Here is a 19,360-nt window from a genome sequence, read left to right on the forward strand (position 1 = left end):
GTTCTTGATAATCACATCCGAGTCTGGTAGTTTGTCCGGCATGTCTGTCATGTTAGGAACCGTAGGGCGTTCTTCAATCCATACAAATAACAACCACTTCTATGATACTCGAGTTGATGTAGCTTGATATGCCACAATTCGAGTTATGGCCTAAGGAAAATATCTGTGGAATCACTGTAGCATCTCTGCCGCCTGCTGTGCATTGTGCCCATGCAATGCAGTCAGGGTCAGGGTCAACTTGGAGCGGGATCATTCGTCTGCCGATTCTGTGCTGGTTTTGCGATGGCCACGTTCAGATCAGTGAACATCCGCCACGTTAGATGCAGGAACTCGAAGCGCCGTGGTGCATTCTCTTGAGTGCACGGTATGACATAGCGGACATGTCTCGAATAGGGAATACCACGGAAAGACATGTATTACCACTCAGATGTCACCTTAATGGTGGATCAAGATCTCTCTGAAGTTTGATGGTAGCAAAGAAGTATGGATGTATCTGGAGACTCGGCTTGCATGAATTTGCGGCACGCATAGCTCTCTTTTCTCCCTGCCCCGTGCTGGAGATCGAATGAGGTTAACAACAACAATCGCGACAAGAGTGAACAGAAGCTGGTCCGTGGCCTCGGCTCTTATTATGGGACGGAACGACAGATGCACGGTTGTCAGGCAGGGATAACTGGTACGGGTTGGGGTCATCGTCAAAGCGGGAAACCCCACTATCGACAGCCCATCGCGCGCTAATAAGTGAGTTGCTATTGCGAGCTATTCCATCAAGCCTCTGATGGTCAATAATATCTTGTTTTTGATGACACGGGAAGTGCGTCAAAGAGAGATTCTCGTCAGCTAATATCTTATTCTGCCTCGACGCCAATTGTACTTGGTGTGGATTATGGCGTTGTCAGGCGGGCCGAAATCGGCCAGAAAGAGTGTGATGACAATGCCTTTGGGAGTTCAAAGTCATCCAGGCCTGATCTATACAGAGATCGTAGGAGCACAGCGTCGTATCTCTGCATGCGCCTCTTTCGAATCGAACCCCGGTCTACTAATGCAACGGGTAGTCCAACTGAATCGAGACCGAAGCAGGCGCCTGCAGACTGCAGTATTGTCCTCCAGGGTTGTGACATGCGAGCAGCGCAACAACATCCCGACCAGCGCCGACAAGCAGCGTGAAGGAAAAACGGCAGTCAGGCCACTAAGCAAAAAGCCTCTCAATAAGGTTTTGGGCTTCTTGTATGACCCAACCACGAGGCGCGGAGCCAGCCATCGTTGTGCAACTGCGGCGTGGTTGAGGGGACAAGAGGTAAGGCGCTGCGCTGACAGCTTCTTGGTCCCTTCAGGGTGATGATATCAAAAATCGAGAATAGAGGTTGTCTACGTAGGCTATCCCTGCTTCGCCTCCCCTGTCAAGCTGGCTACCAGCCCCTGACGGTGCTCCATCGCCCAGCGACTTCCCCAAAGGATGGGCCCGCTCGGTGCTCCGCTCATCGTCCGAGCCGGCCCGGTGTTGAGACGCTCTGGTGGTTGTGAGGTGGTTTCTAAAGGTCGGAGCCACAAAACCCCCTCAATCTGAATGCAATGAGGACCTGTCTTTGTTCCATGAAGCGGTTTGCGTTTCCTTCTTGCGGGGAAAACTACCCAATTAACACAATTTGAAGCCGGGGAACTTAATGGGGCCATCGCAGTATGGTATAAAGGTTGAAATTGTCAACAAGTGGTTCCATAGTTGAAATTGAGCATGCCAAGATCAATCCAAAGTCTCACGATCTCTGCACAGATAGCCTGACAATAGATGCGTGAATGTGTTTTTGCAGCAGGCTCTGCTCAGATTACCAGGTGGGAGATTGTATCGAGCCTTGCTTGGAGGAGTTTCACCTCCGGCTGAAAGCTCCAAGAATGTAAAAACGGCCCAAGAAATCCATGAATGAAATAATTTGCCTATTAGGACCCTTGCTTCTTGATGGCGTTCTGAGACATGAGAAATGCAGGCTCGTTCAGGTAAAATCAGGTTCCTTAAGGTGCATCTGTGAAAGCCACTCAGATGCTGGACTGTCATTTGCCATTAGAGACAATTCTTATCGTTGTCTCAGCTAGCTTCGAATTTCTTGTCATCAAGAGCTTGGGCTAGATCCATTCGATGTCTTGTGTGTTGGTTGTGTATCCTCATCACAGGTGCTAGTGGTGGTTAGACTACCTAACCAGCTAGACTAGCTCAGAGTCTTGATCAAGTGATATTGAACGTGACTGCCGCTATGGTCTCCTCAAAACATCGGGGGGTGCGGGTGTGTCCTTCTTAGTGGCTAAGCTGTGATCTGGCGAGTGATTGCTGGGCTCTGTCGGGCCTTTGGGCGGTATCGTGAAGATGCCTGACGGTCGAGATTTGGAGGTTAAGCTTGAACAAGAAGAAACAGTTCCTTCTTGGGATGACGAGGATCAGAGAGTGGATGCAGACTTCCGTAGTGTGGCGGGGAAGATGCAGCTACCCAAGTTGGTCAGGTACGCAGGTTAAGAAGGAGAGGAGAGGAAGGTAGGATGGAACGGGCGGACATCAACTGCCTGCCTGCCGGGACGGGAGTCAATTGCTCGATGCTACCCTAAAGTGCCCGCCAAATTTAGGTAGGTCTGTCTGCGATTGTCTCGTCTTGTGATGATGAGCCATTCACGAACGCTGCAGTAGCATGATCACTACACTGATAATCTTTAACCTCGTCTGTCTTCTGGGGCTAGGATCAATGGAAGGAACGTCCGCCAAACACGGAGCAACGACCGGCGGGGGCCGGATGCCGGTCTTGTGCAGCTGCATGCATACACCTACAACAGGGCCAGTCTGTACAGCAAAGTGCAGACAAAAAGAATCCAGACGCTAAAATACGGCAACAGGGTACGGTACAGCGTGCGTGTTGGGACGGGAGTGAAACCGATAAATGGAGTAGCCATCGTGGCGAGTCATTTACCAATAATTTCAACAATAGAGCCTCAAACATAAACATGAACTCAGCATGTCGAGTCCCAATGAACGATCTAACTATTATGCGTTCTTCACCGATAGATGCGCATGGAATGCATGTGATTCAGACATGCGAGGCGTAGCTGGCCAAGCTCAAGCATGAATCAAACGACGGACCCTAAGCCCGGAGGTTGGAAATAAAAAAGGGGCAGCGAAGAATTGCCGACTCTGATCGACGCAGCGGACTGGCTAGTTCGCCGTGGGGCCAGGGTGCAAGAACGCTCTAAGTGAAGTCTATCTCCGGCTATACTGTTGATCTTGGCAACCACATGTCATTGAACTGTTGTGCAACGTATCACAATTATGCACCGCAATCCATATCTATCGACTCGTAATGAGGACGTATTTGTGACTCGCTTGAAAAGCTGAGTCTCACAAGACATCGAACCGTTCAGGGTCGCGGCGTTTCAAGGCTGACCGTTTGCAACTGAGACTTGAACTGGCACGCGAGCACCACCCGTTTTCGTAGAACCTCACCTTGAAGCACTGGACATCCATGTATGAACGGTATGAACAAAAAAGATATTATCAAGACCAGACGCCATATCCTTGCAGACAGAGGGACCTGAATCAGACTTCGGCCCTGCAGTCCATGACGCAGACAACGGCGTTTAGGGCGGCGTAGAAATACCGTCAGCACTTTTGATGCGGCATGGACAACTTCCGTTGAATCTCTGAAACGAGGCTTTTTGAATTCCAATCTGTTGGTTAGTATGTAGAGTAGACGGCAAGACATGACTAAGCCAGGATGCCCCAAGTACAATCTCAGGTACGCCAGAGACAAAAAGCAAAGAAACAATGAGCGAAAAAAACCTGCATTCAGAGACACGGATCTTATCGGGCTGGGACAGGGGAGCAAAGCTAATGCCCCAGCGAAATGGGTCCAGCCAAAGACATCGCAAGGCCTAGCCAAGCCACCAAGCCCCAACGCGAACGAGTTGGGAAATCACAGACACATGGAAGTTGAAAATGGTAAACTACCATTGGCTTGATGACAGCTGCTTATCCTGCCGTCCATTCCTTGTGCCTGGTGTTATCTTATCACTTTCCTCGCTTGAAGCTGAGTAAATTGAGTTTGAGACTGCGCTTCAGGGGCTCGTAATGATTCAGATCAATCACTGGTGAGCTGTACTCCGTACAAGTGAAGTATTCACAGCAGCCCCAGTGATGTGCTTGAGGAATCTCCTGGAAATTCCCACAGACTCATGGATCTTTCCAAGGCTCCAACAGCTAGAGTGATGGATCATGGCCTGGGAAGGTAAGGTACCATAAACTTAAGTTCCCGTCCCCCAGCGAAACGCTGCCCCACTGACAGCAGCAATACTTTCTCAGATACGGTTTGAGGGCAGTGTCTGTACAGTGTGCTTGGGCACCGTCTGTGGTGTTTTCGGGCTCTGAAGACGCCCGCAGTGTCATCGATGGCACAGTCTTACAGTACGAATCAGAAGCCTGCGATATGAGTAGCTCAGGTATCCCTTAGTGCCACTTCTTCTCCAGCATCACCGCCTCCCGCACTTTGACCCGCAATCGCTTCGCTTGAGCCTTGCTTGTCTTGTCTGTTCGAGTTCCCTGGCTGTCTCCATTGCGTCAGCTACTCAATAGTTCAAGACCTCCAAGGTTGAGTTTTGAGCTCTTGTCCAATGCGTGTAAATTTCCACGAGGTGTAATCATGGAGTCTTGTAGGCTCCAATCAAATACTTGTGAGTTGTAAGCCAATTGTCCAAGTCTCCAGATAACGATACACTCAATTAGAAGTCACAAACCATGCCCCTCACGTATTCTCACGACGTGGTGAGCTTAGCACAACAATGAATTGACTTCGACCAGAGAAGGGTTGTCCGAGGGAATTATCGCAGTTTGGTAGAATGTCTCCGTCCAGTCAGATGGCGCCAGGGCCTCCATTGAGCAAACCGGGCATTTTTTAACCAATCTCAAGCACGCATGGGTGTTACTCTTTCTGCAGCGCTAGAGGACACTGTAAATCGTCATGCTCAAAGCCATCCTAGCCAGCCCAAGCGTTGCCAAGACATTTCGGACAAGGCCAGGAAATGCTCAGTGCTGGCTCGCTTGAGAGGACCCTCGTCGGTCATGCCTAGGGAAAGCCTCGCTTCTGACTAGTTGTGGCTTGATGTTGAGAAATTGCGTCGAATGATGAGCTAAGCCAAGATGCGTTTCGAGATAACCTCATCTATACTTTTGTCGAGAGAGATGACCACGCCAGCGGCGACGGCGACGGCAACAGACGACGTGTGCTAGAGAGCGAGGAACGGAGCGGATGGAGGAGCGAGCAGGGGCCGAATCCTTGAAGGCGGCCGGTCCACTCCGTAGTCCAGCAGAAACAGACATCGCCGTCACAGAAAGAGTGAAAAAGGCGGCGTTCAGGGGAGTGTAGATAAGGAGCCCACACCCCTTCTGTATCGATGGCTTGGCTTGGCTTGTCTTGTCGAGAAGAGACGGATGGTGATATCTACTACGTAGACCATAGATACCTAACTTGGTAGACAGGTACCTGACGGCATTAGGCCTACAGTTGAAAGGCAAATTCGAGATGACTGCGCGGTTTATTGACTTGTTGTGCTGGCAATGAGTGAGTCGTCTTTTCTGCTGGGGACAACGAAACCTCGGCCGGGCTGAGCGAAAACGGAACAGATTTGTGTGTGTGTTGTATTTTGGTGACGCTGGACGGTGGACGGTGGCCGCTACTGACTGGAGATTTTGGACGAGGTGGAGTGGATAAGGTCGAGGGGTGAAGCTGCAGTGTTTGAGGGTAGTGGATCTAACAGCGTATCTTTGAATTTGGCCTAGGGTTGATCTGAAGATGGTGAGGGAGAGAGGGCATGGCGCCATGGGTCGAGGCACAGACCAGAAGACTTCCTCGGAGCTCGCACAGTAGAGACTTACCATATTGGTACCGCTATCAGATCGAGCTCGGCTGCGACAACCACTGGCCTTTCTTTTCGACGGTCGCCACTACGAACCACACACCATTCAGAGTTGCAGTAAGAGATGGGCCTAGTAAAAAGAGACGGACACTGTGCCTTCCCACTAACAGGCAGTTCCATACCCACCTCCATCATCACCAACTCCACTGGGTCCAGTCCAACACCAACACCAACACCACTAAAATATCCACACCCCCAAACACACAAGACCTGTTCTCTCTTATTGCACTGCTCCACTTGCTCTACTCTTTTGTCCAGCCTATTTTACCAACTACTCCAGTCACCATCTCAACCTCTCCTCTCACCAAATCTGTTGTTCCTCAACTTCAACGTCTTGGACGTTTTCGACCCTCACTCCCCTTCGATATACGCTTCTCTCTGCACGCGACAATGGTACTATAGATCGATTCCTCGTCACATCCCGTTGTGACTTCAGCACCTCACGGCCCGCCTGTGCGAGCCTTCTGCACTCCCCTTCAGCATGTCGAGGCGACAACAGCCGCTCCAACAATCTCGCCCATCATGGATCCCTCACAGTACTACCAGCACCATCATCACCATTCCCACCGCCATCACCACAAATCTCTATCGCAGCAACAGTCGTCCGCCTCCCTCTCGTCGACGGCTCGCGGAGCCCCGCCGCTGCATACCCATCTCCCCTCTTCTTCCTCCATGCCTTTGAGGACCGCCAACAGCACTCCGATGTCTTCGCCAGGACTTTTCAGCCCTTCGCCTTCTAGGCAAAATCTCGTCACCTCCGTATCCGAGAACAATACACCTCCCAATTACAACCAAAGTCCTCTCCTGCACCCTTTGCAGATGCACAAAGTTAGAGAGTAAGCATTTCAATCTGCGATGAGAATATCGTATCGCATTGTCCGCCTTTTTTTCGCTTGTTCCGCTTCCAATCGGCTTTGCTCGCCTATGGCGGGGGAGACGGCCAGGGAGCCTGGCATGCACCAACCGTTTCACTTATCAGACACTAACGTATTTGTCAATCATAGGACACACAAGGCCCTCATTGACTCAGATACCGCCACAGGCCGCAAGCTCATTAACCAATATGAAGTGATTGAAGAAATTGGCCGTGGAATGCATGGTAAAGTCAAGCTGGCTCGCAACCTCGAAACAGGCGAAAATGTGGCTATCAAGATCATCCCACGTTTCTCTAAGAAGCGTCGCCTCGGAAAGGTTACAGCAAAGTCCCCTCAAGACAAGACAAAGAAGGAAATTGCTATTCTAAAGAAGATCCGTCACCCGAATGTCGTCGCCCTTCTCGAAGTCATTGACGACCCTGAGCTCAAGAAGATTTACATGGTTCTTGAGCATGTGGAACTCGGTGAAGTTGTGTGGCGCAAGAAGGGTCTCCCTCACATTTGTCTATTCGAACGACGACGCATAGAACGCGAAATGCGAGGCGAGCTCCCAACTCCCGAGGAGGACCGCTACGAACAACTACTCGAACATCGCCAGGCTATCAAGCAAATGAAACGAGCCAAGATGGCACAGAATTATCCGGGCCAGATGAACTGGAGTTTCGAGAATGGAGGGGCTGACGAGCCTAGTAGCAGCCTAGGAAGTCAGTCTCGCATATCCTCCATGCAAGACTTTGCCATCAGTGATGGATCACTATCGAGACCTACTTCACGACAAACCTTCCGCGATGAACAAAGGGCACATTCACGATCACGATCTGTTGTTTCGTCAACTCGGGCCGTTGAAGATCCAGACGAGTTCATCAATTGGGAAGACGACATGGAAACCCCCAGTGCTCTTCGATCAAACCCCACTTCGAGTACTGCGTTGGATGGCACCATGTACGGCCCGTACGTCGACGAAGGCTTCCGAGGACGTTCTCCCAGCATGGCTGATTCGATCATCTCACACATGTCCTCACTCGATTTCAACCCTCAACAACACGACCCCTTCTCAGACGACTTCTCCTACGTTCCATGCTTCACCTTTGACCAAGCTCGATCAACTTTCAGAGATACTGTTCTCGGTCTTGAATACTTGCATTATCAAGGTGTCGTCCACCGTGATATTAAGCCAGCCAACCTCTTGTGGAGTAAAGATCATCGCGTCAAGATTTCTGACTTTGGCGTCTCCTACTTTGGCCGACCTATTCGTGATGGCGAATTTGACGACACAGTGTCCGAATCTGAGGCCAAGGATTTCGACGATGATCTTGAACTCGCCAAGACAGTCGGTACACCTGCGTTCTTTGCTCCTGAGTTGTGCTACACCGACTTGGACACAGAACAACCCAAGGTTTCGGAACAAATCGACGTTTGGTCTCTTGGTGTGACACTTTACTGCCTGATCTACGCTCGAATCCCCTTCCTCGCCGAAGATGAATTTCAGATGTTCCGAAAGATCGCAACAGAGGAAGTATACATCCCCAAGCGCCGCTTAATGCCCGTTCACCCCTCAACCTCACCAGCCGCAACCTCCCTCTACAAGCGCCAGAACATGCATCCATACCGCGACGACAACGACTTGGTCTATGAAGAAGTTGACAACCTGCTTATTGATCTGCTGCGACAAATGCTCACCAAGAACCCCGAAAAACGAATTCGACTTCGAGACATCAAGCGTCACCCATGGGTCGTCCAGGATATCATGAATCCTATCGGATGGCTCGACGACACTGACCCTGCTCGCCCTTCCTCTGGTCGAAAGATCCAAGTCGATGAAAGGGAAATGTCATCCGCTGTCGTGCCTCTTACCTTTCTGGAGCGTGCTCGCTCAGTGGTCAAGAAGGCTGTTGGCAAGGTAATGCACCCCCTTGTGGAACGAAGTGATAGCAAAACGCGACATCGAGCCAACAGTAGTGCTGCTAGCTCCACCGGCGACAACGTAAGCATGTACAATAACGGACCTCCGACTCCTCATGGGCAGCACCGCGAGAACCGACGCAAGAGTCTCCGCCCTGACGACTACTTCGCAAGTGCCATGCGAGATGCCGCCGCGGCGCCTGAGCATCCTCTCTCAGTCAGCCAATCAGTCAGCCCACAACCCGAATCCGTCATCTATGACCCGTTGGCAACTGTTCTCCCCGAAGCCGGCGTCTACCGAGGCCATCATCATGCTCATAGTGAGAGCGAGTCGATACGCGAACCCGAGAAGTCATCTGCGGCAGCCTCTCTATGGCCCTTCCATCGTCACGCTCATAGCCATGGACAAACTAAAACCACTCAACACTGGCTCCATCTTGGTTCCCCCATGCCCATCTCTCAAACCACTCCTACTACACCTTACTTCTCCAGCCCAGTCGACGGACCAGATGACTCTGGGGCCGAGACAGTCCGAAAGACTCGCGACCTGGACTTGACGGATTCCATGGATGAAAGCTCGCGGTCCAAGTCCGTCGACCGTGGCCTCTTCTCCAGCTCAGATAAACGCGCTGAACCTAAGGTGGGCGTCAATACTACCGTTGCCCCCGGCAGTGTCCAAGCACCACCTCGTCATGGAAGACGACCTGTCAAGTCCGTTGACTTGGGCAAGGCTTCGCACCATAGACGCTTGGAAGCCTCTATACTCTCTTCATCTCTTGCCGTCGCCGCCGGTCAACAGTATAGTCACGCAGGTTCCACCCGCTCTGTTGAACCTTGCAACAAGACCCGACCGCGATCTCTTCAGAGAATGGATAGCGCCCCGATCACAAGAACGTCACCACCTCGTCACTCGGAAGATCTCTGCATGCGACGATGTGACCGACAAACTGAACAGATCAGTTACTCTTGCCCGCCCTCACCCATCCAGGAGGAATGGACTCGAGATGAACCCCTTCCACGCGCAGATACCATGCCCACCACTAAGTCGTCAAGTGTTGATTCAATGGAGGCTTTGGCCACTCCATCGACTAGCCCCAGTGTCACCAGCCCTGTCTCAGCGCTCCCTTCTACAGCCAGCACATCAGAGCGGATGTTGGCATTCCAGTCCGATCCCTCTCTGCCAGCCCTGCTCAGTGGTGCCAGCTCCGTTTCAGCCGACATGGAAGCCGAGCTGTTGTGCAAGCCAGGCATTGTTAGCGCTCACCCTCAGCTACTCGAAACCACCGACAGTCTGACGCCACCGGCTTTTGACAAGGAACCCAATGGCTTTCCCATTGATCACGTGTATGCCAATCCTCCTGCCATGGACAGTGGCTCCCTTGCTGTCCATCTGGAAGGTGGTGCACGGGACTCGGTGACTAGTACTCCCGTTGCCCGGCCCGTTGACGATGATTTAGACGACGATGGCAGTGATGACGGGATCTTGCTCATGGCCACTAAGTCAAAGAAGAAGCCAGCGCAGACTACGTCACGACCTCCAGTCTTCAACCCTCGAAGACGTGACACCAACATTAGCATTGCGAGCACCGAAACTGCCAAGAAGGTGCCAACCTCTGCATATGGTGACGAGGGGACGTCGCCCTATGAAACATGATACCCCTTCCCCGTTTCGTGGCATATTTATTAAGTTCATTTATTTCTCTTATCACATACTTTGTCAAATGCCGGACAAGCATTGAGAGTCTTTTTCATTATGGGTTGAGTTGCATCTTCAATTGCCTGGAGAAATGTTTTGGAGCATGAGGCCTTCGCTTTGCACGAAGCTTGGCATCGCATCAGGTGTTTTCTTGTTATTAGATCGTTGCTCGCATCCGAGAGAGGGATCGTTACTGCATTGCTATTTTATGGCATATCATGGGTGGCTCAGTTGCTATAAATATTTATCCCGTGTTGTTTTTGGGACGGATAGTTGTTCGTGGGCGGGATGTATGGATGAGGAAATGAGAATAATGACGGGTTTATGAGCTGGAATGAAATCGAAGGAGGAGGATAAGGATGAACATGTATCGGATGAACGGCAGAGAGGCCCAGAACGTCACCGCTTCGTCGGAAGCCAGTCCTATGTTGACGGACGCATTGTTTATATATATGACGAGAAGGAGGAGGAATAAGAATGAATCCCTTGCATTTCTTCATGCTGGGCTATATACAGCGGCATCAGAGCAGCCTGCCCTAGGGAACAGGGAGGCTTGCGTGCATTTGCATAGATACGGTGGAGAGATTTGTTGCTTTCTTTAGCTGGATGTCATTCCATCTTTCGAAGATTTGTGTCGGTGCTGTGCATCTGACACCGATAATAATAGCCCCCTGAAACTGCAGAACTCTGAGCCTAATATGTGAACTTACCTGTATAAATTTCGATGAAGTTATGTGAGCTTATTATATAAACTGATATGAACTTATGTAAACTTATGTAAACTTATGTATAATAGAAGTCAAAATGAGTCTGATGGTATATGAAAAGAATAACTATACGTGTCCGCTAAACGGCAAATTCCGATACTACCTCTTCCTTTTTGCTAGCAAGGAGTGCTGATACCACCAGTCCCAAAACACAGACCACTAAGACTCCAGCGGCGTTGACGACTGTTCGCATGGCAGATACCGGGGGTTTCTTGCTGATGATATCAACCAGGATCTCATCAAAGCGCTTGGCCATCTGCTCTCGCCCAAACAAGTCCTTCACTCTCGCAGCACCCTTGTCGCCCATCTTCTGCAAATCAGCATCGCTAAGTTTCAGCGCACTGCGCACGACATCAGCCCAGGCATCTACGTCCTTTGGCGATCGTAGCCATCCCGTCTTGCCATCAACGATTGTTTCTACGGGGCCACCTGAGTCGGCAGCTAGTACTGGTGTACGGGCGAGCATGGCTTCTAGGGGGACGATGCCGAAGTGCTCGTTGGCGGGTGTGTAAAGAAGAATGCGTGCCGAGCGGAGCAGCGATGCCTTGAGGGAGTTGGGGATCGAGAGGAGGAAGAGAACGGGAACGGTTGCAGGTGCAGATAGAGCGGTAATAAGGGTCTTTGTGGTGAGGTGTTCGAGACCGTAGGAAGAGGCGAGAGCCTCAAGCTCAGAGTGATATTGTACGTTTTCAGCGACGCGAGGATCGTAGCCGCCTATTGATGAGTTAGTGTTATTTTAAGTTAATGCTTCATGTCTGTCCTACCTGCAAGAATGAGCCTGCACCCCTTGCGCTCAGCTTCAGGAATGGCAGCAAAGGCCTTGATCGCAAGACCAATATCCTTCTTCCTCTCAAAACGGTTGATACTGAGAATAATCTTCTCCCCCTTGAACGGAACATCACCATCACTGCCAACATCCTCCTTCTCCCTGACTTCCGTATCCACACAAGGATACACCACCTTCGTTTCCGTACGCTTCTTCAAATTCGGCCACGTATTGTTAACCACGCCCTTTGTAAAACCTGAATTCACAGCCACAGCGCTCGCAAAACCCATAGTCCATTCCTCAAGCCAGTCAAACGGACGTCGGTACAAGCGCTTGAGGGCAGATTCGCGGCCTTGCGCGAGGAGAAGATCGGGGAAATGGCAGTAGAAGAGGATGGGTGAGGATGGAGCGATGTAACGCATGAGAGGGAGGCCGGCGGAGAGCTGATCGGCGATAAAGGCGCGGGGTCGTAGGGCTTGTAGTTCGCCGGTCAGAGCAATGTGGATGAGAAGATGGACGTGACGAAGGATGGCGCAGAGGATTGTGAGGCGTGAGAGGATAGACATTGGGATGAGCCAGTGGCCACGAACACGAACATCGAGGGTTCCTAGTTTCGTTAGTCAACTCATATACATAAAAGTTTTGGGATCATTACCATCACGACACTCATCAAAGCAATGCTTCGGATCGCAGTGATTGGTAAATATCACGACCCGATGTCCCCTCTCCTGCAACCCGACTGCAGCATCGACGACAAGGCGCTCAGCACCTCCAATGCCAAGATCAGGATGGAAGAAGACGATAGTGTCTTTATCTTTGGCGTCCGAAGCCATGATCGCGGTCTTGGTTTTTGGTGGTGGTGGTGGTGGTGGTGGTTATGAGAGGCTACGTACGGTGTTTGGTTAGTGGGGGTTTTTGGAGGAAATGAAAGCTCCAGTGGGGCTTCGAAAGAAGGCCTGCTATTGGCTGACGATAACTGGGCAAGGACCTTTATCACAAGCGATAAAAAGACTTGGGTAGGTTTAGCGTATTTTAGCAGAGCTTTAGACCAGTTTATTCTGGCACCCTAGTTCAACGTCAGAAGTTTTATTTCCCTTCGAGGTTGGGGGTGCGTGGCTGTCATGGGAAGTGGGACCGTTTCATCATGAGCGGTACGTATCCTTTTACCCCAGAATCTTTAAATCGTTCACATGCAAGAGGCTCAAGGCATCACGACAAACAAAGCATACATTATTAATAATAATACTTGGACTCGGGTACTAGTATCAGTATCTCACTCTCCAGTATAAAAACCCATGAAATTTCTTGTATCATGTGATCTCTCATATGCCGAGAAGCCCATCTCAGATTCATCATGTATCTCACTTTACCCCAGGCATATCCACAAGCCGAGGTGTTTTCCTTAGCCGGCCTTCAACTCCACGGCTCTTATACCACCCAACAACGCCCACTCTCCCTCACAACCTCTCATCTCACTCTCATACCAAACCCAAAAAATGTCTACTCTCTTCACACTCCCCATCGCAAAGTGCGGCGCCCATCCCGGCGGAACCCTCACATGCACAGAACCCTCACCGAGAGTCTACCTTCTCACCCTCCTCTCACCACCCGACAACCGTCTTACAACACCCGTTCTCAAAGCCTTTCTTAATGCCCTAGACATCATTGAGTTTGGTCATCCTCACGGCGTTGTAGCTACTACTTCTGGAATCCCAAAGTTTTATAGCAATGGTCTTGATCTGGAACATGCTGTTGCGACAGAGGGTTTCTGGCCTTTGCTCTATGATGTCTGGGCTCGTTTCTTGACGTACGTTTACAATAAGACTGAGTGCTTATGAGTGGTGTGCTGACTGTTTTAGATATCCTATGCCTACAGTGGCTCTCATGAACGGCCACGCTTTCGCAGGCGGTCTCATGCTCGCCACAGCCCAAGACTACCGCCTCGCGCCAACCCCACGAGGTTTCCTCTGTCTCAACGAGCTTGTCTTCGGCGCACCCCTCAAACCCGCCATGTCAGCTCTCTTCCGCATCAAGTACTCCCACTCAACCTACCGAAGCCTCGTCCTCGAAGCCAAGCGCTTCACAGGTGAGGATGCCCTTGCTGCGGGTATCGCCGATGCTCTTGCGCCCAAGGGCCTCGAGGACCTGCTCAACTTTATCAAGGACAAGGAACTCATCGACAAGAGCAAGTCTGGTGTTTACGGCGTGCTGAAAATGGAGATGTACGCTGGTTTGGTCGAGTTTATGAGGGGGCCTTCTATGGAGGCGCATGAGCAGAGATTTGAGGAGGCGCAGAGTAGAGAGGGCGAGAGGAAAGAGTTTGGAAAGGTTTGGTATGAGCAGTGGTTGAAGGATACCAAGGCTAAGTTGTAGATGTCTATTCTTGTACGATATAAATGTGAGCATATCCGTTGCCATTTGCAGAGTATTTGATGTCAAAACATCAACCTCTTTACGTAGGGCCTACCCTTATATACCAAAATCACTCTGTATATCATCGGCGAAGAGTGGTGTAGGGGTATCTACCTATGACCTATAAACCTTCTAAAACCCGAACCTAAATCCTAAAACTCTCTTCCCTGCACCACTCTTCGTTTTTTGCAGTTCGCGTGTTCGAGTGCAGGGTGAACCGGGCTTCTCTGTGAGGTGTTTTAAGATCTATCGTGACCCTGTGATGCTTTTTTTGTCGAGTCGAAGGGCTAGCAGCCACAGCTTACACACTTCACGTCCATACTCACTCTGGATTCATGTCCTCACGAGTCACGTCGATTCAGTGTATAGCCCAATACCGCATTACCCAAGAGGTACAGGCGAATGCTATCAAATATATAGTTACCAAGCAACATATCATTAAAAGCCAAGCCTATATCCATACACCTACTGCGCCAAGCTCGAACTTAGGAAACTTGGTATAACGTATCAGCCCTATTTTATTGCTCCCACCAAACGCCATATATGCGTACCAGATACGCCTCATAAATATACCGGGTCATCCCTCGTGGGTATATGCGATTTGACATGCTCAGATCTATTATATAAGTCCGCCGAATCAATGACCGCCCTGACCCATGTGCGGATGCTGATGCTCAAAAAGACTCAACACATCTGAAGGTATGTAGTCTAACCAAGGCCCCATCATGTCTGATTGTTGCAGCCCCAAAGCAGCAATGTCTATATCCTGGCTGTCGAAGGTGATGCCATCCATGCTCCCCATATTTCCCCACGGCATCGCATATGGGAAACTCGTTTGGCCAAAATACATGGCATTTGCCCCTGAAAGAGTCGTGGCTGGGTTCACGCCATTTTCAGCCATCGCTGTCGGTGGCGAGACACTATACGTGTCAAAAGCCGTAGAAGGCGGATTTGTCGGCGTAAACCTCGACCCAGTGGTGTAAACATCATTGGCCTCACAGTCCTCAGGCAACCCATCGAACTGAACAGTAGGACGAGTTTGCGTACTTGTCGCCGAAAGGTTCGAGGTTCGACGAGGCACAACTGGGCGGGACGACTGCCGCACAGCTGAAACATTGGGCTGGGGATAAGCTGGCGCAAGCATGCCCGTCGAGTCTGGTAGACTCTGCCGAATAGGGTCAAATATCATATTGCCAGGTGGCGTGCTGGGAGCTCGTGCCGGCTGTGAAGTTTGAGCTCCAGTTCCTGGCGTCGAGTCTCGATTCTGATACATGAGTGTCAGGCTCGAGTTTGGAGAGTTGGCAGTTCCTGCCAGAGTCCATGCTATAGGCGGACCTGACATCCTTGGTGATGCCTTATTCTCGAATTTGGGGAACGGGTTGTTCAAGGCACCACTGCTGCTCTTGCGTCCAGCTTTGGTACTTTCATATTCTTCTGCTGTATATGTTTCGCAGTCCCATATTCCTTTGGCCCTCTGGTCCAATGCAGTGATGATGTAGGTAGCTCCACCCCAGTACATTTGCACTTGTTGCAGAGAATTAAAGCACTTTTGGTAGTTCTGATTTGCTGCCGAAGCCAGCAAGGAGTGTCGTGAGGACTTGACCTCTCGAGGTTTATTGCCTCCTGGAGCGTCCGGATGATGTCCACCTGGGGGTGAGTTGGCCCGTGAGGGTGAGCTTGATGCGTTTGCGCTTGACTCCATCACAAAGGCGCAAGCTGCAATGTAGATTGGCTGACTAACAAACGGATTTCCAATAAAACTCTTGGAGTCTATCAAGTCTGCAAAAGACAAGATGTCGCAAATCGTTTTTGCGCTGCTCATACTGAGCTCGCGACTGTCTGGCAAGAGTTGCAATTCACTGCGGAGTTCAGCAAAGGGTGTAAGGAGAGTCGGTTGATGAAGGATGATGAAGAGAGCATGGAACCAGAAGTGCAGTAGGATGAATGTGGTGCCCTGGCCTGCTCCCAAATAGGCTTTGAAGTTGTTCACATTGAACTGTAGCCGCCAGTCCCAACTCTTGTAGAGTCTAGTCAGCTCATGCTCCATCTCACCAAGCTTGTCCCATGTTTCCTTGGTGAGATCCTGCGCATTGCGAATTTTGTTGAGAACGTCGCATACACGTCCGTAGAGGTGGATTATTTGGAGGAAGATCGGGTAGGGTGCTGGCCAACCGGTCGCTGGGTCGATGAAAGGCTCTGGGAATGAAAGCTCTAAGTCATCATCTCGAAATGTGACAGGTCGTCCCGTCCCTGATGAGATGACACGGTCAAGGATAAAGACCGCCCAAAACGTATCCATCCTTTCTTGTACGAGCTCCTTTTGCTCTTGAGCACTCAGCTGACTCGATTCACCTCCTTTCGCCTCGGAGCTTCCTTCGTCAACCGGATGGCGGCCCCAGTTCTGAGAATACAAAGCATCCTTTTCGCCATGATACTGAACTCCCACCTCTTTTTGCAACCCCAGATCGACAGCCATACGAATAGCAAGCCCGAGATACATCCATAGAGCGCTGTCCTGGCTTGCTCCAAAGCCCTCATAAGCCATGAGAAGACAAGCTTGCACAGCACCAACAGTCGGACATGGGAACGTATCAACAGTGGCTTGTCTGGCTCTTTGCGCAAACACTGCGCCCCTTTCCATCCTTGGCATTTTGTCGTTTCCGTTTGTAAGGATTGGCGAGTCGGAGAATCTGGCGGAAAGAGCGCATATTGAGTCAACAAGGATCGGTTCAACTCTCTTTTCTTTGACCATCCGTAAGAACTTTGACTGTCGAAGGAATGGATAACTGGAGCCCATTTGCAGAAAGAAGGTGTTGATGAGACTAATTATTAGTGGGTGAACTGGGGCTGAATCGTTGGGGTCGTATGTAGGTAGTTCCTCGCTGACTACATCGCTCCCAACAGCTGAGCTGCTTCCTTGCGGCCCGCTATGTGTTGATATCGGTGACGTCCCAGCCAGTGAGCCAGCAGTCGAGCGCCGGCGATCGCGCACAGAGACAACCATTTGTTTAAAACCAGGCACGATAGCTGTTGGGCCGAAGTATCGAAAATAGGGGACGCGGTGACTTTCGGAGCGTCGCACAGCAGTAGGAGAAGTTGGTATAGTGGAAAGGTGATGGCCATTCTGCACAGTCGCATTCGGGGTTTCGCGGTCTTCAACCTTTGGATCGATCATGTTTGCGAGCGACATTGTCGTCCCTGAAGCTACATGTGAATTCGGAATTTCAGGCGCGTGCTGTGCTGGCACAGACACCTTCTCGATCTTGATATTCCCATCATGGTAGTGGCGGGGTTCGCGGTCGTCTCGTTCGTGGGCCTGCTTATCCAACGGCGATGGTTTCTCACAATCCTCCCTCTTGATTTCCTCAGGGTATCCTAGACATTGGTGGCCGTTCTTGGTACAGGTAGAGCAAACAGGCCGTTCGCCAGCGCATCTCGTCTTTCGTTTCCGACAGGTCAAACACCTGAGCCGCAAAGGGGTTAGCACCTGGCAACTGGGTCGAGGAAGAGTTGGGCATTGTGTAGCAGAAAGATAGACTAGACTAGAAGACAATATAGTGTGGAAAGTAGAGTCATGCGACTCGTTCTGTGTCACGATGTTATGGTGGTACGACCGGAGTATACTTACGCAGCGTTGATTCTGCGCCGCTTAGAAGGCGGCTGTCCTTGATTATGTACAAAACGAATCGGACGCGGTGGCGGCGGAACCGAATCCGATGTATTTGTCTGGGTGCTCATGACTTAGAACATGGTGATGCTTCTCCTGGGGGTCGTGTAGTTGGGCGCAGAAGCGGGCAGTCGTTGGGAGTTGAAGAAGCCCAGCGCAATATGGAGCCAGGCGAGTTTAAGCGATCCGAGTATGATGACGAGTGACAAGCTGACCGGCGGGGTTCGACGTCCTTCCGGGCGTGTTGCAGAAAACTGTGGCTGTCGATGTTGGGCAAATATGCAACAGGTGGCGAGGCAATGCAACCTCGGAGAAGGAGGACGCAAGGCAAGGGATGCGAATGCGACAGGAGAGTTGTTGCGATGGTTCGTAATTTCTAGGCGAAGGAGTTAAACTGGTGATATTCCCGTATATGAGCTAGAAGCCGTAAAGCTGGGCAAGGGCGCATCAATGGTTGAGGAGCATGGTCAGGATTGGGTTTGGCTAATCAATCAGGAACATGAAACTAATAGGCGACGGCACAGAATGAAGCTCGTGAAGTAAACCAGGGGTTTGAGATTAGGCGATGAGAGAGGAGTTGACAAGGACTTTAGTGTTGAGTTGTGTCGTGACGCAAGAGAAGACGGATATAATAGAGTAAGAATTAAGACGGAAATATTAAGAAAATATGACTAGAAGAAAGGATGAGAGGGAACAAGATGCAATGACAAAACGAATATGATTGCGAAAGTGGACGACAGGGAATTGAGTGTGCCCGGTCGTCTGGGGACGGGGATGGTGTTTAGGCAGGTGGGGTAATTGCTCATGTGGAGAGAAAAGAACTGCAAGGCTCAAGCCTCAAGTGATCAGAGACGTACGCAACACTCAGAAATAACTTACAAGCTAATATCCTCCTATTTCATCGACAACAGGTGTAAGTTTGTAGGAGAGAAAAGGAGAGGCTCTATCTGAAGCGAGAATAAGGACCCAATGCAACACAACAAAACTGGGCATCAAAAAAACCAAACATCGTCACATCAGTGGCAATAAATACCTACCATTAGCCTTGATCCCTCTCTCGTACCTCAGTCTCTCCTCTTTTCCCTCCGTCATCCCACTCCCATTCATCCTCAGCCCTTCCTTTCCCACGGATTCATCTCGTCCAATCCTCCTCCTCCAACTCCTCTTCCTCCTGTCCCTGTTCCCCTTTTCTAGCCGTCGCCCCCAACCTTGTTAGTGAGAACCAACGTAACGGCCCGCTTGCCGCCTTGTTCAGCCCCCTCCCAGGACCACGATGATGCTCTTGTGCTTTGCATATTGTGTCTCACCTATGCATTCTTACAGATGGGGCTT

The 19,360-nt window shown here is 50.7% G+C and overlaps 5 protein-coding genes; 3 read left to right on the top strand and 2 right to left on the bottom strand.

The window, feature by feature from the left end:
* Window positions 1–3,735: 3,735 nt before the first annotated feature.
* Window positions 3,736–3,993, top strand: FFUJ_01866 (uncharacterized protein; the record flags this gene model as incomplete). XM_023573962.1 has 2 exons in its annotated part: window positions 3,736–3,770; window positions 3,825–3,993. The coding sequence occupies 2 exons, from the start codon at window positions 3,736–3,738 to the stop codon at window positions 3,991–3,993; spliced, it is 204 nt and encodes a 67-aa protein (XP_023423739.1).
* A 2,472-nt stretch (window positions 3,994–6,465) lies between these two features.
* Window positions 6,466–10,374, top strand: FFUJ_01865 (probable protein kinase PAK1; the record flags this gene model as incomplete). XM_023573973.1 has 2 exons in its annotated part: window positions 6,466–6,779; window positions 6,948–10,374. 2 exons carry the CDS (start codon window positions 6,466–6,468, stop codon window positions 10,372–10,374), a joined length of 3,741 nt encoding a protein of 1,246 aa, XP_023423740.1.
* An 888-nt stretch (window positions 10,375–11,262) lies between these two features.
* FFUJ_01864 (related to mannosyltransferase alg2) lies at window positions 11,263–12,782 on the bottom strand (the record flags this gene model as incomplete). XM_023573984.1 has 3 exons in its annotated part: window positions 11,263–11,897; window positions 11,948–12,556; window positions 12,605–12,782. 3 exons carry the CDS (start codon window positions 12,780–12,782, stop codon window positions 11,263–11,265), a joined length of 1,422 nt encoding a protein of 473 aa, XP_023423741.1.
* A 663-nt stretch (window positions 12,783–13,445) lies between these two features.
* Window positions 13,446–14,322, top strand: FFUJ_01863 (related to enoyl-CoA hydratase/isomerase; the record flags this gene model as incomplete). XM_023573995.1 has 2 exons in its annotated part: window positions 13,446–13,756; window positions 13,809–14,322. The coding sequence occupies 2 exons, from the start codon at window positions 13,446–13,448 to the stop codon at window positions 14,320–14,322; spliced, it is 825 nt and encodes a 274-aa protein (XP_023423742.1).
* A 676-nt stretch (window positions 14,323–14,998) lies between these two features.
* FFUJ_01862 (related to pathway-specific nitrogen regulator) lies at window positions 14,999–18,099 on the bottom strand (the record flags this gene model as incomplete). XM_023574007.1 has 2 exons in its annotated part: window positions 14,999–17,825; window positions 17,990–18,099. 2 exons carry the CDS (start codon window positions 18,097–18,099, stop codon window positions 14,999–15,001), a joined length of 2,937 nt encoding a protein of 978 aa, XP_023423743.1.
* Window positions 18,100–19,360: the final 1,261 nt, after the last annotated feature.

This window comes from Fusarium fujikuroi, chromosome FFUJ_chr01 (genome assembly GCF_900079805.1).
Source record: "Fusarium fujikuroi IMI 58289 draft genome, chromosome FFUJ_chr01".
Lineage (NCBI taxonomy): Eukaryota > Fungi > Ascomycota > Sordariomycetes > Hypocreales > Nectriaceae > Fusarium > Fusarium fujikuroi.